This window comes from Thalassophryne amazonica, chromosome 12 (genome assembly GCF_902500255.1).
Source record: "Thalassophryne amazonica chromosome 12, fThaAma1.1, whole genome shotgun sequence".
NCBI lineage: Eukaryota > Metazoa > Chordata > Actinopteri > Batrachoidiformes > Batrachoididae > Thalassophryne > Thalassophryne amazonica.
This window is the reverse complement of record NC_047114.1, coordinates 42644407-42662306: the sequence shown is the minus strand read 5'-3', so window position 1 is coordinate 42662306 and position 17900 is coordinate 42644407. Positions and strand designations below refer to the sequence as shown.

At 41.1% G+C, this 17900-nt stretch overlaps 1 protein-coding gene across 2 annotated transcripts in view; it reads left to right on the top strand.

Annotated features, from left to right (window-relative positions):
• Positions 1 to 17900, top strand: part of LOC117522686 (1-phosphatidylinositol 4,5-bisphosphate phosphodiesterase delta-1-like) — a 70564-nt gene that overhangs the window by 14632 nt on the left and 38032 nt on the right. For both annotated transcript variants that reach the window (XM_034184139.1, XM_034184138.1), the window contains exons 3-6: positions 3217 to 3445; positions 3599 to 3728; positions 4688 to 4916; positions 7269 to 7470. In XM_034184139.1, the coding sequence (XP_034040030.1) occupies positions 3217 to 3445; positions 3599 to 3728; positions 4688 to 4916; positions 7269 to 7470 (790 nt within the window). The remainder of the gene's footprint in view (positions 1 to 3216; positions 3446 to 3598; positions 3729 to 4687; positions 4917 to 7268; positions 7471 to 17900) is intronic.

The window sequence follows — 17900 nt, the reverse complement described above, 5'->3', positions numbered from 1 at the left end:
GAATATCCCGTGAGAGAATTGAACACATTCTGCATGAAGAACTTGGAATGTCAAAGGTGTCAGCTCGGTGGGTGCCACATCTTCTGACGCCTGATCAGAAACGCACCAGGCTAGTCATGTCGAAGGCAAACTTGGCGCAATTTGAAGAGGATCCAGCCAATTACATGGAACGTTTTCTTACCCAGGATGAGTGTTGGGTTCACCACTTTGAACCAGAAACAAAAAAAACAATCAATGCAGTGGAAACACCCAAGGTCACCACCTCCAAAGAAGTCCAAGGTCGTTTCGTCTGCAGGGAAGGTCATGGTTTCAGTTTTCTGGGATGCCAAGGGCATTGTGTTCGTGGACTATCTTGAAAAGGGAAAACCATAAATGGACAGTACCATTCTAACCTACTGAGACAGTTACACAAGGTTATCAAAAAGAAGCGACCAGGAAAGCTGACAAAAGGGGTGCTGTTCCATCAAGACAATGGCCCAGCTCACAAGTCAACAGTGGCCATGGCCACTATCCACGAGTGTGGATTCGAACTGGTAGATCACCCACCATACTCCCATGACTTGGCACCCTCAGACTTTCATCTGTTCCCAAACCTGAAAAAAAACTTGGCTGGGAAGCACTATCGGAGCATTGATGAGGTGATGGCTGCCATTGAGGACTATTTTGACTCTCAAGATGAAAGCTTCTATGCCAAGGGAATCGAAGCACTCAAGCACCGCTGGAAGAAGTGTGTGGAGTTACAGGGAGACTATGTAGAAAAATAACCCTGAATTTGTTCAATTCGACAACTGCATCATAGTCAGCCTTAGAACTTTGCAGCCTACCCTCGTACCTCTGTGTTTCACAGTAAGAATGGTGTACCTTTCATCATAGTGTTATGTGCCGACGCAGGTTGAGGAGCGGACCTGTGTCTGACTGAACCCAGCGCTAAATAACCAGAAAGCGGTTCCAAAAACAAAACATTTATTTCCCTTTCCATGCAATAATTGTGTACAACATAATATATAGCTTGTCTGGCGGAGTGAAGGACGGCGCGCTCTCCAGCGCCCAAAGGGATCGAAGCCCGGCGCTTCTGGACTCAAATTCACCGCCAAACACCCCCCAGGTGGACACGACAAACTGACTCTGTGAAGGATAGAAGAGGTGAGGTAAGTCAACAGCTACAACTAATATCCTTCAAAGGCACACGCTATCAGCAACACATTCAGGTCTGACTTTAAGCTTTATGTAAATGAGCAGCTTCTCACAACAGGTGGAGGATCATCAGTCCGCACGCCACGGCCGTGAGAAGCGAGCTGCACAATTCTCATCAATGTTCAAATATACTGCGTAACAAAATACCAAATTACTATTAACACTTATTCAGACAATCAGTCACCTCTGATGTGTGCTGACAGCATGTGTCCCTCACCCGTCCTCCTTCACAGGCACGATGTGTCAAACCCAGGCGCGGTCCTCAGCGTCTCACAAACGAACGTCACAAGGTCGAGTTCCCGGCAATTCTGCTTGAACCACTCATGGCTTAAATGCAGAACGCCATCTAATTATCTGCTTCAGCTGAAAGTCCTTAAGTCTGCACGTGAGCATCATCCACAGGTGCTGCGAGTCATTAGGCCTGCACGTGGACATCCTTCACAAGTGCAGCCAATAATGTTGATGAGGGTGAAGGATTCTTCTGCCAGCACCTTCTCCACAGACAAAAACCAGTTTGCATACCACCTGGAGAGCAAAGAAAAGAAAACAACACAAAAACATCCAGCCAAACCCCCCAACACACAACACATAGGCCTTTTTGACTCCGCTCCAAGTGTACCGTTTATAGTTGTGGCCAAAAAGTTCAATTTTGGTCTCATCACTCCAGCTGACTTTGTTCTCTGTGATGTTTGGCGTATTGTAAGCAGGATACTTTGTGGCATTTGTGTAGTAATGGCTTTCTTCTAGTGACTCAACTATGCAGCCCATTTTTCTTCAAACACCTCCTTATTATGCATCTTGAAACAGCCATGCCACTTTTTATCAGAGAACCCTGTATTTGAGCTGAAGTTATTTGTGGGGTTTTCTTTGCATCCCGAACATTTTTTCCTGGCAGTTGTTGCTGAAATTTTTGTGGGTCTACTGGCCATGGTTTGGCTCCAACAAAATTCCTCATTTTCCACTTCTTAATTAGAGTTTGAACACTGCTGTTTGGCATTTTTAGGTCTTTGGGTATCTTTTTAATGTCCCATTCCTGTTTTATACAGTTCAATTACCTTTTCCCACAGAGTCTTTGACAATTCTTTTGCTTTCCCTATGACTCAGAAATCAGAAACGTCAGTGCAGCACTGGATGAAAGATGCAAGGGTCTGTCAGTAGCCCAGAAACTTACCAACCTTTTATACACACACTGATTACAAGCAAACAGATCACAGGTGAGGATGGTTACCTTTTGTAGCCATTCCACCCCATTTGTGTCAACTTGTGTGCATGCTATCAGGCCAAAATCACCAGGTATGTAAACTCTTGATCGGGGTCCTTTGGGTAGTTTCTGTTGTCATTATGATTTAAAAAGAGTAAACACAGTTGTTTAACAATAAATGGCTTCACACAACCAATAACCATGAGTGAATAAAGTTTTTGTGTTATCAATCATATTCTCTGAAAAATGGCCAAAAATTCTGCCAGGGTATGTAAACATATGAGCACAACTGTATGTGCAGTTGATCTTGAAAAAAGGCATTTATTAGGTGAAGAAGCCAGATGTGATGGTCTGTGAATGAGTCCGATTGGATGAACTGCTAAATTCTTGGTAATGACATCAGAGACATTTTATGGTTGTGAAATGAACATTCCATTCATGAGTAACAGCTCTGGTGCACATTCCTGCAGTCAGCCTGCAAGCGACACAATCCCTCAGAACTTGTTGCACCTCATTGTCACAGTGGAATTTTACTGTGACACGTGTGTGATAATTACTCTGTTTAATCCCATTCGCTAAGAATTAAAAGATCACAGTGTTTGCTAACCCGGGGACCTTTAAAGCAGAATTTCTTCACTTTGAGCTAATATTTATTTTCAACTCCAGTATGTTATTGTAAACAACTGTAAGAACAATAATGTTGTCATTTTTGAAATATCTCTTAACCTGATTGTGTTTGATCAGTCCTGTGTTCAGAAATTGTTGTTCAAAGTGGAAAACTCGTGGTTAAATTTTAATTTTTGTGTCTCTTCTATGTTCAGTTTCTCTCGACAGCATCAAGGAAGTACGACCGGGTCGTCAAACAGAGGGCTTGAAGAAGCACACCGAGGAGCATGTTGAGGGTCGCTGCTTCTCCATCGTCTTCAAGGGTCATCGCAAAAATTTGGACCTGATTGCGAGCTCAGAGGAGGAGGCCAGGCAGTGGGTTAACAGCCTGCAAAAAGTAGTCTCCAACCTAAACAACCTCAGCTACCATCAGAAAACAGAGCAGTATCCTTTTCATGACTGTGTGTGTGTGTGTATAAACAAAACACCACTAAATTTTGTAACGAGTTACTCCAAACACAGGACTCAAATATGTTTTTTAAAGAATTACAAAGAACACTGTTGGGTTATCTTCTCCTTACATCATTAACCCTTTAGTTGGATCTACAGCTGCCTGAATAAAGCAGACAAGAACAAAGATGACAAGCTGAGTCAGGAAGAGCTCCAGAACTTCTTGCGTCTAATCAATGTGGAAGTCGAGGATGACTATGCAGAAATGCTGTTTAAGGTGATGCCCTTCACATGCTTCTTAGCACTTCTTATGACTGAAACTAGCCAAGTATCAGTCTTATATTCAAGTTGTAATGGATAATTATGTACACAACACCATAGGCCTTAGGTCTGACTTTGTGTTAAAGAAGAGTTCTCCATAATAAGGAATGATGTCAGTTAATATTATACAAAGAATGAATGTTTATGAGTCCAATGGTACAAATATTTCATGCAGTGAAAGATGGAACGTACTGAATAGCAAATAAAACAAATAAAGAATGAAAAAAATTCATCATTTGTTTTATATAACGGTGAAAATAGATCCTTGTGATTTGATATTTTATTAATTAATAAAGAACAGAAAAGGGACTTACATTTTGGTGTGCGTCACTGGTACTTTGACGTCAACAGTCAAACATGGACTTTAAATAGGAGTCCACTTGCAAAAAAATAATTCTCACAATGTAGTCTGTGATGCCTTTCACTGATTCTGTGTACAGACTGCCGTCTGCTTTCCTCACTTCAGCGAAAAATGACGTCAGAAATTTGTTCAGCTTTTCATCCTAACTTCATCCTCTTCATCCTAACAGCTCTTCATGCCTCCAGCTTACAGCATGGTGGATTTGTTTTTTTGTGTTTGAAGAATTAGCACTGTCAATTAGCTCCTTCAAATCATCACCCATCAGCAAAACAAACTCTGCTATGTTAAGCTAAACGCTGCCCCCGGTAGTGTAAGCATGTGCAGCGGTCGGGGTGCACAATAGCACATTTCATATAACACCAAAATTGCTCGCTAAAAAGAACTATTGCATGATCAATGAAAGACAACAGCAAATGGTACGAATAATCTATGTCACGTGACATACAACCCACCAATCAAATGACAAGGATCCACTCAGCTGTTATATAATTGGCTTTGATTTGGTATTTTCTGGTTGATAGCACTGGTATTTATTGTATATCTCTTTGCTGCAGCAATGTGACAAATCTAAATCTGGATACCTGTCTGGAGAAGAGATTGAACACTTCTATGACCTGCTGACCCATCGAGAGGAAATTGATGTGATCTATGGGGCATATGCTAAAACATCCGGCTTTATGAGCGCTGACAACCTTTTGCAGTTCCTGATTAATGAACAGAAAGAGAAAGCCACAGTCGCCGATGCACTTGAGATTATTAAGAAACATGAGCCTGATGTAAAAGGTCAGAAGCTTATTGTTAATCACATGATTTTTAGTGCATTTTCTTATCAAATGCTAATTTTCTTTCCTCTAAGAATCACCACAAGTGTGTGACGAAGCTCATTAATTTGTCCTTACCTCTACACAATTGAGAAGGCTGAAGTTTGTGGTATTACATTCCTACAGATGTCACAGTTTCGTAACCAAGATGATGACTTTTTGTCTTTCTGGAAATCTTTCGGTAAAATGGTTCAGGCTTTACCAGACTGACCTCACATACGAGGTCTATTAGAAAAGTATCCGAGCTTATTATTTTTTTCAAAAACCATATGGATTTGAATCACGTGTGATTACATCAGACATGCTTGAACCCTCGTGGGCATGCGAGAGTTTTTTCACGCCTGTCGGTTACGTCATTCGCCTGTGGGCAGTCTTTGAGTGAGGAGTCGCCCACCCTCTCGTCGATTTTTTCATTGTTTAGGAATAGCTCAGAGACTGCTGCTTTGTTTGATCAAAATTTTTCAAAACTGTAAGGCACAACTGAGTGGACACCATTCGATAAATTCAGCTGGTTTTCGGTAAAAATTTTAACGGCTGATGAGAGATTTTGGTCTGGTAGCGTCGCTTTAAGGACGGCCCACGGCGCCTGACGGCGATCTGCGCTTCGAGGCGGCAGCGTCTCGCCATTTCAAGTTGAAAACTTCCACATTTCAGGCTCTGTTGACCAGGTAAGTCGTCAGAGAACAGAGAACTTTCAGAAGAAGTCGGCATGAGGAGTTTATTCGGACATTCCATTGTTAACGGACATTTTGTAATGAAAGAACGTGCGGGCAGAGTCGCATGTCGGGCCGGACCCGACCGCGGGGGGTCGCGACAGGAAAAACACCTCCGTTGGAAACCTTAACGGACAAGTTGGAACATGCCCAACTGTTAAACAATTTCTCAGTTACTCACTTGTTGAAAGCCATCAAAAGCCGCCTGAATTTTACAAATGGTTTTCAACACGGAGGTGTTTTTCCTGTCGCGGCGCACACAGATTTGCCGAATCGTCACGGAAACGACTCGGCGAATTTGCACGCACGTCTTTCATTAAAAAATGTCCTTAAACAGTGGAATATCCGCATAAAGTCCTCATGCTGGCCTCTTCTGAATCTTCTCTGTTCTCTCACGACGTCCTGGGTGAATTAAGCCTTAAATTAGGATGTTTTCAGGTTGAAACAGGCCGACGACGGCGCCTGGAAGCGCTGCACGATGTCCTGCTCTGTGGGAAGTCCTTACAGCGACAGAAACACCCCATAATCTCTCATCAGCCGTTAAACTTTTCACCGAAAACCATCTTAATTTCTCGAATAGTGTCCACTCGGATATTCCTCACAGGTCCAGAAAAAATTTTGATAAAGCAACGCGCACCGTCTCGAGTAGCATGTGAAACAAAGGAATTCAGCGGAGAGGGCGGGACTACATCTCACTCAAGGCCTGCCCACAGGGAAATGACGTCACCGAAGCGTGAAAAAACTCACGCATGCGCACGAGGGTTCAAGCATGATTGGTGTAATCGCACGTCATTCAAATCCATATAGTTAAAAAAAAAATAAAAGGGTCGGTTTATTATCTAATAGACCTCGTAGTTTGGAAGAGAAGCTCAACATATTACTTTTTTCAGTGATACTAACAAGCCAAGTTAGCATAAGTCCTATTCAGAGGGGATTAATTCTATTTGGGAAGGCGAAGTGATGCATTTTTACCACAGGATGTCTGTGATATTTATGGCTGATTTGCATGAAATAAGAAAGCTTGGTATAAATGACAGAGGTGGGAGTGGTTACTCAATAAACAGACCTGATGGACCACCATGACTCCCCTAAATAAATAAATAAATAAATAAAAGGAACAAGAAAATTACTGGAATGCATAGAATGGTTTTGTCTCTACAATAATTTTCTCTCTGTCAGGTTTAAATTTTTTTTTAACTCAGGCAGTGGCGTGCACTCGAAATGTCACTGCCAGAGCAGGTTGTCTGATCACCTCGTACAAGCACAAAACAAATGTGTCCCATCCCACTGGCTTTGTGGCTTTATGTTTTTATACTGCATGAAAAGGTACACTGTTCACAGTGTGTTTTGCCATATGTACCATAAGCAGAGCAGGTGGTCCAAAGATGTACAGTGGTCATGAACATGGTCCCATGATTTCATCACCATGATTTATGAACAAGATACAGACATTCTACATCAATAAATCTCATTGTATAAATAACTCAAACAATGGTCTTTTTTTTAATCTCCATCGTGACATCAGAAACAGTTAAATAAGGCTCTCCACATGGCAACTGGAGATAAACCATTGTGTTGTTCTGGTTCCTTTATCCTTTCAGCTAAAGAGAAGAAGTTGCTGTCCAAAGACGGCTTCCTCATGTATCTGCACCATCCACAGTCCATGATCCTGAATCCAGAGCATAAGGAGGTGTACCAGGACATGACTCAGCCCCTCAACCACTACTTCATCTCCTCATCCCACAACACCTACCTCCTGAAAGATCAGCTTAAAGGCCCCAGCAGCACAGAGGCTTATGTCAAGTAACATGTTCCTACAAATACATTGTGAAACTCTTGAAACCTTCTATCTATCCATAAACAACAGATAACAGCTCTCTCTCTCCTGGTTTGTGCACATGGCCTGAAGCAGAAAGATCTTTTGGAATTTGTAAAGTTATGAATAACTCACAGGGTAACAAATTCCTCAGATGCTTAGGAGTACGGCATTTCGACCGTGGCTGACAGATGTCATCAGTCGGTGTGATCATATCTGTTCACATTTTTGTCTCACTGAAAATGACACGAGGGGTCACCAAACTTTTTCCTCAAGATGAACATGGCATTGAGCAAAACAAATTTACACATCTTATTTGTTTGATGTGTATTATTGCATGATGGCCATAGTCGACAGCAGTGTTTAAGTCTATAAAATCTTAGTACCCATATTATGATACCAAACATATAAAGGCCAAATCTCAAGGTCAGAAGATTGGGAATTTGACACCTCCTGTGTACTACATGTGTAGCAGGACGGAATAAAACAATGACCGACTGGGGCTGTTTAATCTGATGTAGTGATTATCAGACTTTTAAATTTGCACTGCTATGCAAACTCAAAAAACACTCATGACCTCTTTCCCAAAATAAAAATTAAATGTAAATAATTATCTATAAATAATCTAATCTAATAATTATCTGTAAATATCTATATTATATTAATATAAAACAGTCATATAAAACAGTCATAGCCGGGAAATTCCACCTTTATATCCTTTCACTAAGGTACTTATATCATGTCTCCATATACATTTCAACACGCTTTACTTTTTCTTGTTCCCCCCATTTTTTAATATTATTATATTTATGAAATAACTGGAGGAGTGGGGTATAATTATTTATACCTAACAGCTAACGTTAGCTTATCTAGCCGGCTGTAGCACCGTTTATCTTAGCTTACAATATAGTTGGTTCTTTTCTGTTTGATAACCCACGTTAATTCATACTTTTGTCCACATTTATTTTTATATGTATTTGTTAATGCCGTTATTGTAGGTTTAACTACGCTATTATACTTTATATACTAATTACCGTTTTTGTTTATCTTGTTAGCTTGCTAGGTACGGTTGGCTTATTAACAGCTAAATTAGCTCTTCTAACTATAACTAGCTTATTTTCATTATTTACTATTTTATTTTACATGGTGTAGATTTTTAATTATTCATCAGTTTATGTGTTCTTTAAAAGATATCAACATATAGTACCTAAGTTCTTAGGTTTCCATTTTATAGCATATAGATTATGCTTTTTATTTTCCTATAGTATGCTAGCAGAGTTACTTTAGGTAGCTACCTATACACATTGTTATAATAAAATACCAGATTTATAGCTTAGCCTACTAACTATAATTGTATTTTACTACTAGTCTACATACTAAAATACCTATACTACAATCTTCTCCTGTATTAATATTTAGGTTTTAAAACCTACCCTTGTATATTATATAGTACCATATTTATTGTATATGTTGTTTATTACCCTTATTATTTAAATATCAGTTATATATATGCTGTCTTATCTTTCTTATGTCTTATTATTATATCCTTTTTTCTTGAGCCGCTTGGGTGGGTAGGGAGAATTCCCATGGGATAAAAAAGCTTTTCAACCGACCATCCCTGGTTCTCAAGACCAGGCACCTAAGTGGCTCTACTCTACTCTATTCTACTCTTCTATTTTACTCTTCTTTTTTAGATATTTAGATATACCTTAGTATACTAGCATAGTTCCACCTAAGAATTGGAATATAATATATAAGATATACCTACTGAATTTTCATATTAAAGAAAATGGTAACAGGATGGGCAGAGAGGGCTATAAGGCAGGTCGGTCACCAAAACAGATAAAGAGCCCGAAGGCTAGATATTAATAAAAGCAGACCCAAAAAGGAGGCCACACCAAAACAGGATTATCAGGCGTCGCATGGGAGGCCGGAATGGGCGGGGGTTCAGGGGACCAGCTCAGAATGGGTGGACAGGTTGGGTGACGAGCCAGAAGGTCAAAATAATGCAGCCAGATTGAGGAGACAAGTCAAGCAGTCAGTCAGGAGGCCACAGAAGGGGTCAGGAGGGAGTCTGGACTCCAGAGCAGGGCTTGGACATTAGTATAACAATGAGGTGGCACCCTCACCTTAGAGACTGGACAAATATGTGGAACCACTGCCTCAGAGATGGGAAAGGAGTCAGCAGGCTTGGAGGACTCAGGAGTGGGCTCTGTGGCACAGTGGGTTCTGGAGGAATGTGAGATGTTGGCATGGACTCTGTGGTTTCCTCAGTAGAAGGCAGTGCTTTTTCCTTTGTTTGCACTTGTGTCTGGATCCACTGAGGTTGGACTGGTGACAGGCTCTGTTGTGGCCTTGCAGAAAATTCTCTTTTATATTAGTGAGATCTGGGAAAGAAGTTAATAAAGTTGCTGAAGCTACTTTTGAAGTTTGTAAGATGTCCTGGCAATGTATTACATCAGGGCCACAACTATAACCCATGACACATGCAATGAACTTACACTCAACAAAAATATAAACGCAACACTTTTGGTTTTGCTCCCATTTTGTATGAGATGAACTCAAAGATCTAAAACTTTTTCCCACATACACAATATCACCATTTCCCTCAAATATTCACAAACCAGTCTAAATCTGTGATAGTGAGCACTTCTCCTTTGCTGAGATAATCCATCCCACCTCACAGGTGTGCCATATCAAGATGCTGATTAGACATCATGATTAGTGCACAGGTGTACCTTAGACTGCCCACAATAAAAGGCCACTCTGAAAGGTGCAGTTTTATCACACAGCACAATGCCACAGATGTCACAAGATTTGAGGGAGCGTGCAGTTGGCATGCTGACAGCAGGAATGTCAACCAGAGCTGTTGCTTGTGTATTGAATGTTCATTTCTCTACCATAAGCCGTCTCCAAAGGCGTTTCAGAGAATTTGGCAGTACATCCAACCAGCCTCACAACCGCAGACCACGTGTAACCACACCAGCCCAGGACCTCCACATCCAGCATGTTCACCTCCAAGATCGTCTGAGACCAGCCACTCAGACAGCTGCTGAAACAATCGGTTTGCATAACCAAAGAATTTCTGCACAAACTCTCAAAAACCATCTCAGGGAAGCTCATCTGCATGCTCGTCGTCCTCATCGGGGTCTCGACCTGACTCCAGTTCATCGTCGTAACCGACTTGAGTGGGCAAATGCTCACATTCGCTGGCGTTTGGCACGTTGGAGAGGTGTTCTCTTCACGGATGAATCCCGGTTCACACTGTCCAGGGCAGATGGCAGACAGCATGTGTGTGGCATCGTGTGGGTGAGCGGTTTTCTGATGTCAATGTTGTGGATCGAGTGGCCCATGGTGGCGGTGGGGTTATGATGTGGGCAGGCGTCTGTTATGGATGAAGAACACAGGTGCATTTTATTGATGGCATTTTGAATGCACAGAGATACCGTGATGAGATCCTGAGGCCCATTGTTGTGCCATACATCCAAGAACATCACCTCATGTTGCAGCAGGATAATGCACGGCCCCATGTTGCAAGGATCTGTACACAATTCTTGGAAGCTGAAAATGTCCCAGTTCTTGCATGGCCGGTATACTCACCGGACATGTCACCCATTAAGCATGTTTGGGATGCTCTGGGCCGGCGTATACGACAGCATGTACCAGTTCCTGCCAATATCCAGCAACTTTGCACAGCCATTGAAGAGGAGTGGACCAACATTCCACAGGCCACAATTGACAACCTGATCAACTCTATGCAAAGGAGATGTGTTGCACTGCATGAGGCAAATGGTGGTCACACCAGATACTGACTGGTATCCCCCCCAATAAAACAAAACTGCACCTTTCAGAGTGATCTTTTATTGTGGACAGTCTAAGGCACACCTGTGCACTAATCATGGTGTCTAATCAGCATCTTGATATGGCACACCTGTGAGGTGGGATGGATTATCTCAGCAAAGGAGAAGTGCTCACTATCACAGATTTAGACTGGTTTGTGAACAATATTTGAGGGAAATGGTGATATTGTGTATGTGGAAAAAGTTTTAGATCTTTGAGTTCATCTCATACAAAATGGGAGCAAAACCAAAAGTGTTGCATTTATATTTTTGTTGAGTGTAGTTTACATCCAAATAGTCATCCTCTGTGATGGCTTCTGCATCGCTCTCCTCATCTGAGTCTGAGCAACAATAATTACCAGTCTGAGTGTAATGGATGGGTTCTGCGGTGACAAGCAAGCGGTGAGCAACCAAAAAGTGCTCAGGTTCATAAATCCTTTTGGGGAGGTCCAACTGACCAAACAGAAAGGCTAAATCATACCAATCTGGGAAGTTGTCATCAAGTATAGCTTCATTCAGATGCTATACTTTTTTTTTTTTTTTTGCCAAGGCTGAGCGCAGAGTGACAGCAGTTAAAGTAAAAATTTCTACCCCACAGTTTGAGAACCACTGGCCTGCTGTAACTTTGTCCAGCCCACTCATAACTGCTGATTTCACGCGTGAATTCTTTGTTTACAGTATCTGCGACTGACATGAGAATGCAGCTTCTGTAAAATGTTTCAAATGAAAGAATTTGCAGTTATCAGCTACATGTTACAAGGACTTGCTCATGTATGTGGATGTTTCCTCCTTGAATACTGTAATTTCTGATAAGGTTATGTGTGCAGGCTTTGATTTATTACAGCCATGAAAGAGATTATTTGTCCACTCTCGTTTGATTGTGTCTGTTGTGTCCTCAAAAAAATATTTCAACCAATTTCCTTCAAACTTTTTTAATGAGTGAATGAATTTATTTATTCGGCACACAAATGAACAACAAGAAAGACTAAGAAAAACTCATAAAAAGAGCAATGTACAGTGAACCCGTGTAGTCGAAAGGGTGAAGGCAGAAGCGAAGCTTTTAAAAAACCCTCCCCTGAAATAAAGAATATACATGTGCTGGTCATATAATTAGAATATCATGAAAAAGTTGATTTATTTTAGTAATTCCATTCAAAAAGTGAAACTTGTATATTATATTCATTCATTCATTCATTCATTCATTCATTCATTCATTCACACAGACTGATATATTTCAAATGTTTATTTCTTTTAATTTTGATGATTATAACTGACAACTAATGAAAATCCCAAATTCAGTATCTCAGACAATTAGAATATTACTTAAGACAATACAAAAAAAAAAAAAGATTTCTAGAAATGCTGACCAGCTGAAAAGTTTGTACATTAAAAGTATGAGCATGTACAGCACTCAATATGTAGTTGGGGCTCCTTTCGCCTGAATTACTGCAACAATGTGGCGTGGCATGGAGTCGATCAGTCTGTGGCACTGCTCAGGTGGTATGAGAGCCCAGGTTGTTCTGATAGTGGCCTTCAGCTCTTCTGCATTGTTGGGTCTGGGGTGTTGCATCTTCCTTTTCACAATACCCCATATGGGGTATTGTGAAAAGATCAGGTGAGTTTGCTGGCCAATTAAGAACAGGGATACCATGGTCCGTAAACCAGGTACTGGTAGCTTTGGCACTGTGTGCAGGTGCCAAGTCCTGTTGGAAAATGAAATCTGCCATGGCACCCAAACCGTCACTGACTGTGGAAACTTTACACTGGACCTCAAGCAATGTGGATTCTGTGCCTCTTCTCTCTTCCTCCAGGCTCTGGGACCTTGATTTCCAAAGGAATGCAACATTTACTTTCATCACAAAACAACTTTAGTCCACTCAGCAGCTGTCCAGTCTTTTTGGTCTTTAAGCAAGATGTCAAGTCAGGAGTCTTCCCCATGATTGTGTAGCCTACAGAACTAGACTGAGGGACCAGTTAAAGGCCTTTGCAGGTGTTTTGAGTTAATTAGCTGATCAGAGTGTGTCACCAGGTGCCTTCAATACTGAAGTTTTCCACAATACAGTGGTCCCTCATTTATTGCGGGAGTTACGTTCTAAAAATAACCCGCAATAAGCGAAATCCGTGAAGTAGTCAGCACTATTTTTTGCAATTATTATAGATGTTTTAAGGCTGTAAAACCCCTCACTACACACTTTATACACTTTTCTCAAACAGGCATTAACATTTTCTCACTTTTCTCTCCTGTGTAAACACTCTCTTTTTTCTTCTGGGCGAGAAGATTATTGTTATGTGTCGGATGCAGCCCGGAGAACCGACCAGCGTTTGAAGGACCCAGTATGAAATAAGCAGAGCACGGTACAAAGGATAACAAAATTTAATGACATAACAGTGACGTGCTAAATACAACAAATGAGTGCGCGGTCTGCGAGGTGGAGATGACGGTGTGCTCCCAGCAGCACTAACGGTCCGGAGCCAGAAACAGTTCGGACCCAAGGACCCCGCCGACACCCCCCAGGTGGCCGCGACAAACCGAGTCTGTGAAAGAAGAAACCATCATGTGAGTCCACACTCCACACACAGAGAGACCACTCAAAGGTATACACAAACAGCAAACACTTCCTGGCTTAATTACTAATCAGCTTCCCACCCTGCAGGCATGGAACACCCAGTTCACATTATCATTGCAGTGGAAGCTGATTAATCGACTAAGATAACAACTCAATATAATAAGGTGTGAGGGACACCACATTTACTGACTGTACAAATGTTAGTCACAAAACCTGACGTACCTCAGGAAGTGTGCTGACGAGCGTGAGACCTCACCCCCTCCTCTTTCACAGACCATGGCATCAAACCTGGACGTTCTCTGCATCCATAATGATGAGATGACTCTCAAGACGACGATCTCACCCGTCTGGTCACAAGGTCGAGTCTCTGGCAAATACACACTGTGTACTCCAGACTTAAATGCCACCATGCTCCAATCCGTGTAGATGCACCACAGATGTGAGTCCTGACGAGCTGCACATGATCAGCCTCAGGTGATCAGGGTGAGGTCCTGATAACTCAGCCACACAGCCACTCAGTCCTAAACGCGTGCCACCTGGAAGGAAAAACAAAAGACAGAAACAGAAGACAGAACAAAAAGCAGCCAGGCACCCCCAACCATACAACAATTATAAACAGACACATGCAGAACTCTCCCTTCTCCCTTCACTGCCTCCAGAGGTACGGATGCGGGACTCGCAAAGAATCCAAGTCCTCTCTTGGTGGCCACGGAGCTCTGCGGCTGCGGTCAACATCCACATCAAAACAGCGAGCGTAGTCTCTGGACCTGGTGCTGCAGCTCGGCACAGCAGACAGGAGGATGGTGTGAGCGGCCTGCTGCTGCGTTTACCGAGTCCGCAGACTCAGTAAGCGCATCGGAGGCAGTGAGAGCAATCGCGGTGATGCCGACCGGTGCTGCGACCGGCCTGCCTGATAAGGACGCAGAACACAATGCGCTGTTAAAAAAGCATGCAAAATTGCACTAAACTGCGAGGCAGTGAAAGGTGAACCGCGTTATAGCGAGGGACCACTGTATTCTAATTTTCTGAGATACTGAATTTGGGATTTTCATTAGCTGTGAGTTATAATCATCAAAATTAAAAGAAATACACATTTGAAATATATCAGCCTCTGTGTAATGAATGACTTCAGACAACTTTATTGATCCCTAAAAGGGCAATTACGTTTACACTCCAATTACCTCAGACAAGATACAGCAATTAATCCACAATTATTACTTGTTTACCGCAATAATGGCACACATCAAAAGTAAAACAACACATATACATTTGACATTGTTTATGTGCTCTAAACTTGAAGCAGTCCGTCATTCAAATTGAGGCAAAGTGGTTGAAGGCCGCAGCAGGAGGGGGCCGCACCGCCCAGCTTGGGGGTTGAAGGCTGCAGCAGTAAAAACCGTGCTGCCTTCGAGTCCCAAGCTTAATGAATATAATATACTGTACAAGTTTCAGTTTTTGAATGGAATTACTGAAATAATTCCAATTTTTCATGATATTCTAATTCTATGACCAGCACCTGTATACTCATAACAACAATACAAAAAAATAAATAAATGTGCACGAACACAAAAACTTAATCAATGCACTAAAATTTCAAAACACAACCAAACAAGCAATAGTGCACAATCCGAAGCACAATAACAACATTGGTAAACCTAATTCTTCAAACTATAACAAGTAATTATATTATTTTTGTAGTGCCTTTTAAATCCAGGTACCAAGCCATTTAATATTATCAGGAAAATTATTCCAAATATTAACACCTTTAACTGACACACAATTACTTTTTACAGTAGTTCAGATCTTTAATTTCTCAAATAATAATGTTCCTCTCAAATTGTAGCTGGAGTCCCTCATTTTAAACAGATCTTGGACATGTTGGGGCAAAAGCTTATTTTTAACTTTATACATAATTTGTACTGTGATGTAAATAAGCAAGTCCCAGAATTTTAAAATTTGTAAACAGGCAAATAATGGATTTGTTGGCTCATGATATGGTTTATTGTTAGGAAAATTACCTAAAACCTCTGACACAGATAACAAATGAGATACGAGAGGAAAGAGGTTTCATTTTCTAAGATCTTTTGTTATTTAAAGCTTTAAAGGTAGATGTCATACAAAGTGTAGGTCTGAAGACAAATACAAGTACATTCAGTTTTCATGCCACTTATATACAGTACCAAGGTGTTCCAAAATCCATTCAATGAAATAATTTGATAGTATAAGACAGTCGCTCTCAAAGTCTATTGCTGGTTGTTATACACTGATGAAATAATGTCTTGCCTCATCACATAGCAGAAGACAATCAGACAAATAGTCCTTTCCTTCTTGTTCATCATGCACTGATTAAATCCTGTCTTGTCTCCATCTCATCACATAGCATAAGACAATCAGTCTCATCATTCTCGCCTCATTATTCTTATCTTTGCTCTTTCCTCTTCCATGGCATTGTTCAATCAATTGCTAAGACAGTTATAATGGTAAATATATTTGACAAAGCATTAACAACATTAACTTTTATAACATTTATTACTGATGATTCTTATAGCTTTCTTTTGCAACAGAAATATTGGATTAGTATTAGTTCTATATGTATTTCCCCAAACCTCAACACAATATGTCATATATGATTATGACATATGATATTTTCAAACTTGCGGCACAGGTCATGATCACAGATCCAGGACATTATTTCCAGTTTCAGTATCAATGGGAAAAAAAAGTTTATAATATTTTGGAAATTCTTCATGGATCATGGGTCAGGCAAGAAGAAACTTATTAATAGATGTGGCCATAGGTGAAGTGGCTTCTATAGTGAGCACCAAAACACAGTAGAAACTTAAGTGGACTGTATTTTTATAGCATGTCTCGTCACGCAAAGCATTTTATGGTGACGCATCACATTCACTCATGGTATTGTCAGTGTGCTGCCATGTAATGACCTCAATTACACACAGGGAACAATTTAGAGATCAAGGAATTGGTCAATGCCCACTTAAAGGGCCCTTTAGTATTGTTGAAGTTGGTTTTTGTGATGTCTAATGGTAAGGTTTCATATTGCAGACCGTTCTCAGATAATGTGGTGTGGGGAGCTGTGTTGCCAGGTCCGCAATTGGAGTTTCTTGCACAATTGGGCGACATTTGTCGCACTATACTGTTGCCTCTGGGAGCACTTTCAACTTTTTCATTTCTTTGGGTTTTGGTATTTCTTTGGTTTCGTGGTGGGAGGTTTTTTTTTTTTTTTTTGGTGGGGGGGAGGTGAGAACGGTACTGGGATCCTTATCAAAATGCATTTTCACTCAATGTCAATCTGAAGAAAATGCAATCACAAGCACGGGAGGCTCAGGAGCAAGCGTGTGTTGTTTTAAACCAGTAAATGAACAATTTTTATTTATTTTTGTTTTTTTTAATTAACATTAATTAACATTATTTTTAATTCGGTTATTTTGCCATTCAGTGGCATTTTGTTGTGCTGCTCCCATTTTGCTCAGGGCCACCACAGCAGGTTTGGCATGGGATCCATATGTTGATCTGGTTTTTTCTAACACAGCTCCAACTGTTTCAGGAGAATGGGCTTTGAGCAGCCTTGAACATGGCATGTTTTACTTTGTGGAAGACATGCATGCTTACTGTTTGCACCAGTGCTGTCACACAATAGTAATGGTAAAAATGGTAAATGGACAGCATTTATATAGCACTTCTGCATGTACATCAGAAGCTCAAAGCACTTGACTATTATGCCTCATATTCACCCATTCACACAAACACACTCACACACCAATGCCAGGGTGCTGTCATGCAAAGTGTTGACTACACACCGGGAGCAATTAGGGGATTATGGACTAGGGCCCTTAGCAATTTTCCCATCTGGCTGGATTTTGAGCCCAGGATTCTCTGGACTGAAGTCCAATCCTTAACCACTGGACCATCACATTCCACGAAGTGATGGACCAAAAAAATCGTAACTGTGCTAAAAAAAAATATCATGCCAAATTTCATCATACTGTTTTA